General features: G+C 35.1%; 3 protein-coding genes across 3 annotated transcripts; 2 read left to right on the top strand and 1 right to left on the bottom strand.

Moving 5' to 3' along the window:
• LOC109128648 (uncharacterized protein At3g43530-like) lies at positions 2,582–4,676 on the bottom strand. The gene is made up of 5 exons (XM_019235454.1): positions 4,488–4,676; positions 3,529–4,275; positions 3,285–3,446; positions 2,789–3,193; positions 2,582–2,707 (listed from the first exon to the last, which is right to left on the bottom strand). Exons 1-5 carry the CDS (start codon positions 4,674–4,676, stop codon positions 2,582–2,584), a joined length of 1,629 nt encoding a protein of 542 aa, XP_019090999.1.
• Positions 6,193–7,165, top strand: LOC104740172 (protein PLANT CADMIUM RESISTANCE 2-like). Its single transcript, XM_019235850.1, has 4 exons — positions 6,193–6,333; positions 6,463–6,534; positions 6,637–6,849; positions 6,963–7,165. The coding sequence occupies exons 2-4, from the start codon at positions 6,468–6,470 to the stop codon at positions 7,043–7,045; spliced, it is 363 nt and encodes a 120-aa protein (XP_019091395.1). The 5' UTR covers positions 6,193–6,333; positions 6,463–6,467; the 3' UTR covers positions 7,046–7,165.
• Positions 7,295–8,267, top strand: LOC104740173 (protein PLANT CADMIUM RESISTANCE 2-like). Its single transcript, XM_010460701.1, has 4 exons — positions 7,295–7,513; positions 7,619–7,690; positions 7,792–7,950; positions 8,065–8,267. The coding sequence occupies exons 1-4, from the start codon at positions 7,297–7,299 to the stop codon at positions 8,145–8,147; spliced, it is 531 nt and encodes a 176-aa protein (XP_010459003.1). The 5' UTR covers positions 7,295–7,296; the 3' UTR covers positions 8,148–8,267.

The following is an 8,530-nucleotide window of genomic DNA, read 5'->3' as shown; positions in this document are numbered from 1 at the left end:
TCCGTCAAGAATTTCCTAATAAGAAGGCATTGCAAGATGTGGTGAATAAATGCGCATTTGTTCTCAGTTTTGGTTTTGTTATTAAGAAGTCTGATCCTGTACGTTTGGTGCTTAAATGTACTAAAGATCTGTGCAAATGGGGTTTACGAGCCGCAAAGGTTAGAAATACAGATATTTTCTCGATTAGAAGGTACACCAAGATGCATACATGCTCTAGGGCAAGTCAAAGTAGAACCAACATCATCGTGAAAAGGCATGGAACACCAGAATTAGTCGCAGCTCTTTTGCATGATCAATTTCCTGGAAAAATGGAAACTCCAACTCCTAAAATGATCATGGATCTTGTGAAGACCAAATTAGGTGTGAATATTTCATACTCGACAGCGTTGAGAGGAAAAAATCAAGCTATTACCGATTTGCGTGGTAGCTCTGAAGATAACTACAAGATGTTGTATTATAGGACAATATATTTAGTGCCAGAAAGGTCGCAATGGGGTGTCCCAGATGAGACCAAAAACAAAAAAATCATACCTCCGCCTCGGAAAAACAAGCAGGGAAGAAAAAAAGTTAAAAGGAATCCATCGGTTGGGGAAAAGCGGCCAAAGACACAAAATAAGAGGAGGCCGAGACAAAGAATCCAATGGTTGATATTTGGGAATGGTAGTGGTAGTACTGTCTGATAAGATATAATACTATATTTTGGTTCTGTTGCAACTTGATAATAATATATTTTGGTTCTGTTATACTCTGTTAATACTCGGTAATACTCGGTAATACTATATTTTGTTTATGTTATACTCTGGTGATACTCTGGTAATACTCTGGTAATACTCGGTAAAACAGGTATAACTGGTGAAACTATGTTGATTGAAAATAAGAATTATAATAAAAATTGAAAAAATATTGTGTCGACGTATTTTCGGGTTTGAAAACATCATAAACATATACTAAATAAGTTTAACAAAAATAAATTACAAACTATATCAAAGTAGCTTGTTATCAACCAAACTAAACAATATGTTCTTTATACTTTTAACATCACTTCTTTAATAATATCCATGGTAGGATGACAAAGTTACAAAAATTAATGTTTTACAAATATAACTGCATAAAACACTACCATACCTTAAGCACTATAAATCAATTGTATAACTAGAAAAAGAAATGTTAATGATACGTAATACTAAATAAATGGTAAAACATCAAAAGTACAACTATGTGGGACTTTGGTAATACTAAAATCTTTGGTATAACTACGTTGATTGAAATAACGACGCACGTGGGGAAAATACGGCGCACATGGGGATACTATGCGCAAGTGGGGGTACAACTAAAAATTTCACAAAAGTTTTATTTCCCTCTCCCAAAATTTCGATTTCCCTCTTCAAAAATCCCCAAAAATTCAAAAATCCCTAAAAATTCAAAAATTCCCAAATTATATCACTCTCTCGAGATCTCCATTCTCATTCTCTCATCATAAACATATCCGACATTATCCATCTATCCATTCTCTCTCTTATTATTCCATTTCTTATCTGAATTTCATTACGTTTGCTAACATGGATCCATACTACAAAGATATGAAAAGGAGCAAAAAACTAATCGACGGATTATATGCCTACGCTGACGGGGATGGTGACTACGACATTCCTACATTTTGTTCATGTGGTGCACGCATCGTCGAAGAGATTTCTCTAAACGAAGGAAGGAGATACTTCAAATGCATTGTGTTTGAGGTGATTTCAGTGTATTGTCATTGATTCGTTTATTGTCGTTATAAATTCTACTGTATTTACCAAGTTTTTTGCAGGACAATGGCTTCCATGTTCGTAAAAACGGGGATGATGTTGTGAAATAAGAGGTGAGCAAATTAAGAAAGGAGGTTAACGAGCAGTCCGTGAAGATCCAAAACCTCGGATTTCAGAGGGAGCAAATGCATCTGCAGATTGCAAACCTAAAAGAGTTTGTGATGAGTGTTGCGGATTCCAATGCTGAAGATATTGCAAAAATGAAGGAATTAGTGTTGCTTATGCCTTGATTCTCATAATTTATCTAGTTTGTACTACTTCTCTATGTGTTGTAAAACTTCCCTTTCTTCCTTTATCCATGTGTTGTAAGACTTCCCTTAAGAATTCTCTATGTTTTATCATGTTTTATCAAGTAAAACAACATAGTTTTACTAAGTTTTACCAAATATTTTTACTAAGTTTTACCAAGTTGCTCAAAGACAAAAATCAACATAGTTTTACTAAGTTTTACCAAGTATTTTTACTAAGTTTTACCAAGTTGCTCAAAGACAAAAATCAACACAGCATAGTTTTACTAAGTTTTACCAAGTTTTTTTACTAAGTTTTACCAAGTTGCTCAAAGACAAAAATCAACACAACATAGTTTTACTAAGTTTTACCAAGTTGCTCAAAGACAAAAATAATCTAAGATATTAATACCAAGTTTTACCAAGTATTTCAACATAAAATCAACACAACATAGTTTTACTAAGTTTTACCAAGTTGCTCAAAAGAGGAAAACGACACAACATCCAAGTTTTACAAAAACCATACAAGACAACACAATATAGTCTTCACCCTTGATTTCTTGATGACCTTGTCATTCGCTTCGGTGGTGGGTTTGCAAGACCAGCCGTATCTTTTGGTGCAAGGTCTGAATGGTCTCCAGTGTCTGCAGGACCAGTCGTATCTTCACGCGTCTGCATTCGAATAATCTAGTGTTAACAAGTATTACCAACTAACTGTTATACTCTAGTATTACCAAAAAAACCAAACCTTACCTTGGATTTCTCTTCCAATGATGCAACTCTTTCTCCCAATGTTGCGACTTTTTCTTCCCACCCATTAAGCCTATCCACAATTCCTTTCATCTTCTCTCCCATCTCATTTTTAAAGGTGTTTAGGAGATCCACCAAATCAGATACACTAGGGTATACCGGTCCTTCAATCAAGGCTATTTCCTCGTTCACGTTCTCAGGCTCCCCTCCTACTCCTCCTACTCCTGCTCGGGACTGAACATCTTCATTGAACATGTTTTCAAACCAGACATGATATCCTCGTAGATAACGTTGCATCCAACTGTTGACAACAACATCATGTGCATCATCGACGTCATCTTCTTCAGTGATTCCAGCTAGAAGAGACTTCTCATTATCATCCTCAGGTATTAGGAAACTATCTATGTCCTACAAATATATGAAGATTAAAACCTATTACCTAAAGCTCATTCATATGCAAAGGATAAATAGGATGTTAAAAATAACTATAAAAACTAACCTTAATTGTACCAAGTTCATCATTTATTCTCTCAAGAGAAAACCCTCTGAGTTCACATTTCTTGAACTTTCTCCTGCACATCCTAGGACATGTAACGTGTGCTCCTGGATTATCTTCTACGAATTGATTCCTCAAATGTTGAATCGCCTCAAATGCTAAAAGCTACACAACAAACATATAGTTGGACTTAGCTTCAATTATAAGAACAACACGCAACATCCAATACTAAATATATTTTACTTACCTCCAAAAGAATACATAAACCTGCAACCGGCCATAATACACCTTTTGTGACGGTCCCATGAAAATGATCCATCGTGTGAGCTATCGATTCCAGCATGTAATCAAACGAATATCTCCCCCAAGGAAACGTCTTACAAAAATTAAGATCATTAACTGCTTTTTGCAAAAACTCATCAATTTCTGTTGCTTGTTCTCCTGTCTTTACCGGTGCTCTAACAATGCTAGATAAGAAGTATAGGACAGCCATCTTCAACCGATCTCGAGAGCGTTCCATAGGTACCATCTCCTTGAGCTTTTCTCTCACTTCTTCACGAGTAACCTTCTTAGACGAAAAATGATTGTTCACGAAGGTCTTACTTCCAACTTTGTTATAATCAATTGGATAGTTGCGGCAATTGAATCCTGATAACAAGGCATGTTCCTTGATACCATAACGGATGGGAACACCATTAACAACAAACCAAACTTCCCTTTTCTTTTCAATGCATGCCGTTCGGAGAAGGAGCATCCACATGCCCATAACCTTGTGATTTTTGTCCCTTGGCAAGTGCCAAATGTGTTTGAACTGTGAATGGTTCTCAAACCAATTTCTCTCAAACGTAGTGAGCGGATGCTTCAATTTATCAAATGTTGTCAATACTTCCTTTATATAACACCTCGTACCTAACTTAATCTTCTTCTTATACTCCGCCGCTGGGAGGTACATTCTTATAGGTTGTAGTGCCATCGGTTCATCATCATCGGCATCCTGCAACAAACAGTAGTCCCAAGTATTACCAGGTTATACCAAATTAATAGTTCTACCAAGTAAAACCAAGTTTTTCCAATACATATAGTTATACCTAGATATACTAGTTTTCCAAACCCAAACAATTATACTATGTTATCCTAGTATTACAAACCCAGAAAAACAACATGTTTTCCCTACTTCTACATGGTCAATCAATTGGTACTACGTACCATTGCCTCGGTGGAGTCGCCCGAATTGGTCTCTCCCAAGGATGCGTCTGAATCTACTTCTTCTTCGCCAACGAGATCTGGCTCGCTCTGTTCTTCTCCTTCGTCACTTCTCATCTTCTCCCGCAGTCTCTGAGTCAACTCCCTCATCCTCTTTATCACTCCTTTCGACTTCGTCCTCACCTTCTCCATCACCAACCGCAGGGAGATCTGCCGGCTGAGAAATCTCCGCCGTCTCTGAATCTTGTTCTTCCTCGGCAATTTTTCTCTTTTTAGTCCACCTCGTCTTCACCATCCTGCTAACAACGATGAGTGACCACAATCGATCGAACAACACAACAATTAAAGAGAGCAAATGATCTCTCAATTAGTATTCTCTAGTTTTTCACGAAGAAAGAGAGACAACCGTTAATTGGAATTACAAAAAATAGTGGAGTAGATAGATCCGATTGGGTTTGTAGATCGTTTGTGGGTGGAACAAAAAAACCTAGGTATTTTTAGTAATTTCTGAGTTGTAATTAGGATATAGTTATAATTGTGTTTGTTTTTGATTTAAAAATAAATCAAAATAAAAAATGTTTATATGGGAGAGTTTTCATATTTTCATTTGAAATTAAGGGAGTTCTGAAATGATGTCTCCTATGTGTACACGTTCAGTATTCAAATAATGCATAAACATCGTACAGTAGTATGTTTTTTTTGTTTCCTATTTGTTACTAATATACAAAAAATTAGAAATAATGATTAAAATGAAAATCATATTATTAAAATGAAAATCATATTAGAAGTCTTTTGAAAACAATATCGGTCAGAGAGGGGGGGGGGAATCGTGCAATTATACATCTTCTATATGATTTTATCGTTGTTGTAATTAAATATAGAATTGATACGGTCGACTTGAGCTATTTTTCTTTATTTTCATCTATTTTAAATTATTTTTCTTACTTATAAGTTCTAATAATTACACCATTTTTGCAAATTTATGTATCAATTAGAGTCAGGTATGTTAGATTTTTGCTTAACGTACGTGTGGATTTTTATTTTGAGACGATTATCAAGTGGCTATTTCATGGAGAGATTTGTAAACGTTTTGGAAAAAAAAAACTTTAGAAACAAAAAAAATCATCAGTTTTATGATTATCACTCTGAATACTTCAACCTATTGGGAATTTTTCTTTAAAAAAATCTTATTGACTGCTTAGATAAAAGACTTTATTTTGAAAATGTAAAACAGTGATCGGATTAGAAGAATTCAGAGTAATAAATCTGAAAACGAAACTTTTCTATTAGTAGAAATTGTTTATTAGTTTTTATAAAATATTTTAAATAACAAATAATGACTAGTTAGCTTAGAAGTAGCGCTTAATGTAATAATTATCATTGTAAATTTTTGAGTCATTTGTAATGCTAAGTCTAAAAAATAACTTCATATTTTTTCGTGAGAACTAGTGGAAACAGTTTTATATATGTGTAGTTTGTTTCGCATACCTCATCCCTCACATTATCCACTAAAAAAATTGAAATATATATTCCTTAATTATTAAAAAAACTAGAAAGGCTTGGTAAAAGTCAAGGAAATAGTAAAGTAAACGGTGATGGTTACTTTGTAGATAAAACAAGTTGAGACGAGTTAAAAAATAATGGAACCAAAATGACGTCCTTATAAATACACAAGCATCCTTCTTCCTTTTTTACAGAACCTTAAAAACACATTTTCTCTATTAATTAAAAGTTAGTCTCTCTCTCTTTCTCTCTCCCTCCATGGAAGCTCAACAACTTCATGCCAAGCCTCATGCTGAAGGAGAATAGTCCACAGGCTTCTGTGACTGCTCCTCCGACTGCCCCAACTGTAATTAATCTTTTCACCCTTTTTTGTTCTTCCACAAATTTACTTGTATTTGTCTACGTAAAAGCTGAAACAAGTAAAAAAGGAAAACAAACCTCTATTAATATATATCTCGCAAAAATGAATGGACAGTTTGTATGGCGTTCTGGTGTCCATGTATTACATTCGGCCAAGTAGCTGACATCGTAGATCAAGGATCCACCAGTAAGTTACTTACTTACTTATAACACACGGTATTATGAGGAAGCTTTGTCAACTTTTAACAGATAAAGATAAATAACTGGGGGATTATAAATTAATTTTCAGCGTGTGGTACGGCTGGAGCACTATACGCGTTGATAACCGCAATAACCGGTTGTGGATGTATCTACTCGTGTTTCTATCGTAAAAAGATGAGAGCTCAATACAATATTAGAGGTGATGATTGTGGAGATTGCCTTAAACATTTCTTCTGTGAGCCCTGTGCTTTGACCCAACAATACCGTGAACTCAAGCACCGTGGTTTCGATATGAGTCTTGGTATTTATTTCTTCTTTTTTATACACGTACGGCTTATTCTTTTTTCGATTTGGTTTCTTTATTGCAATCGCCAAAAAAATGGACATTCGTTAAAAAAAAATGTGATATTTTAGGATGGGCCGGTAACGTGGAGAGACAGAACCAAGGAGGTGTGGCAATGGGTGCTCCGGTCTTCCAAGGCGGCATGAACCGTTAAAGTTTTATTTCTTTTATGTTATTCATTATGTACTAAATTAAACGATGTTTGATATTAATCCTCTATTTGTGTTGTCTGATATGCTTGTTGGGAAAGTTTGAACATGAGTATTTTTTTCAATGTATATCCCCCAATAAATCAAAAGTGTTATAATATAACGAGAAAGTGATACCCAATGATCCAAACAATAGTAAGTAGTAACCTAGTATGCGCTTCAATCATATCGGACAAATATTTGACTTACGAGGCTTATGCTTATCTTTACACAGACGATTAACTACATTTTAAAACATCACAAAAGAAAACCCGAAAAATTAATCTCAGCTAAGAAGATTAAATCGTATCTCTCTCACTCAATCTCTCTCTTTCTCTCTCCCTCCATGGAAGCTCAACACCTTCATGCCAAGCCTCATGCTGAAGAGGAATGGTCCACAGGCTTCTGTGACTGCTTTTCCGACTGCTCCAACTGTAATCACTTTTTTCACACATTTGCTTGTATTTGTCTACGTTAAAGCAGCTGAAACAAGTACACAAACCTAAATTAATATATATCTTGCAAAAATGAATGGACAGGTTGTATCACGTTCTGGTGTCCATGTATTACATTCGGCCAAGTAGCTGAGATTGTAGATCAAGGATCCACCTGTAAGTTAATTACTTACTTATAACACACGAAATTATGAGAAAGCTTTGTCAAATTTAACATATAAAGATAAATAATTGGGGGTTTATAAATTAATTTTCAGCGTGTGGTACGGCTGGGGCACTATACGCGTTGATAACCGCAGTAATCGGTTGTGGATGTATCTACTCGTGCTTCTATCGTAAACATTTCTGCTGTGAGCTCTGTGCTTTGACTCAACAATACCGTGAACTCAAGCACCGTGGTTTCGATATGAGTCTTCGTATTTATTTCTTCTTTTTTTCTAGATACGGCTTATTCTTTTTTCCATTAGGTTTCTTTCTTGCAATCGCAAAAAAAATTGACATTCTTTAAACAAAAAAATGTGGTATTTTAGGATGGGCCGGTAACGTGGAGAGACAGAACCAAGGAGCTGTGGCAATGGGTGCTCCGGTCTTCCAAGGCGGCATGAACCGTTGAAGTTTTATTTCTTTTATGTTATTCATTATGTACTAAAATAAACGATGTTTGATATTAATCCTCTATTTGTGTTGTCTGATATGCTTGTTGTGAAAGTTTGAACATGAGTATTTTTTTCAATGTATATCCCCCAATAAATCAAAAGTGTTATAATATAACGAGAAAGTGAAGCCCAATGACCCAAACAATAGTAAGTAGTAACCTAGAGACTATAAGATATCCGCTCCAATCATATCCGACAAATATTTAGCTTACGAGGCTTTTGCTTATATCTTTACACAGACGATTAATTACATTTTAAAACATCACAAAAGACAACACGGAAAACACTAATTGCATTTGAACTGCAAAAAGAATAAGAATTCCACCAATTTTTTGTATTT

The sequence above is a fragment of the Camelina sativa genome, chromosome 14 (assembly GCF_000633955.1).
Source record: "Camelina sativa cultivar DH55 chromosome 14, Cs, whole genome shotgun sequence".
NCBI classification, from domain to species: domain Eukaryota; kingdom Viridiplantae; phylum Streptophyta; class Magnoliopsida; order Brassicales; family Brassicaceae; genus Camelina; species Camelina sativa.
The sequence above is the reverse complement of the archived record's forward strand: the minus strand, read 5'-3'. Positions and strand labels throughout refer to the sequence as shown.

Coding starts and splice junctions, on each gene's coding strand:
- LOC109128648 (XM_019235454.1), bottom strand. CDS start 4,676: ATGGAGAAGGTGAGGACGAAGTCGAAAGGAGTGATAAAGAGGATGAGG. Junction 3,194..3,284: donor ATGAACTTGGTACAATTAAG/GTTAGTTTTTAT, acceptor ATATATTTGTAG/GACATAGATAGTTTCCTAAT. Junction 2,708..2,788: donor CATTGGAAGAGAAATCCAAG/GTAAGGTTTGGT, acceptor ATTCGAATGCAG/ACGCGTGAAGATACGACTGG.
- LOC104740172 (XM_019235850.1), top strand. CDS start 6,468: ATGGCGTTCTGGTGTCCATGTATTACATTCGGCCAAGTAGCTGACATC. Junction 6,535..6,636: donor CGTAGATCAAGGATCCACCA/GTAAGTTACTTA, acceptor ATTAATTTTCAG/CGTGTGGTACGGCTGGAGCA. Junction 6,850..6,962: donor TGGTTTCGATATGAGTCTTG/GTATTTATTTCT, acceptor GTGATATTTTAG/GATGGGCCGGTAACGTGGAG.
- LOC104740173 (XM_010460701.1), top strand. CDS start 7,297: ATGCTTATCTTTACACAGACGATTAACTACATTTTAAAACATCACAAA. Junction 7,691..7,791: donor TGTAGATCAAGGATCCACCT/GTAAGTTAATTA, acceptor ATTAATTTTCAG/CGTGTGGTACGGCTGGGGCA. Junction 7,951..8,064: donor TGGTTTCGATATGAGTCTTC/GTATTTATTTCT, acceptor GTGGTATTTTAG/GATGGGCCGGTAACGTGGAG.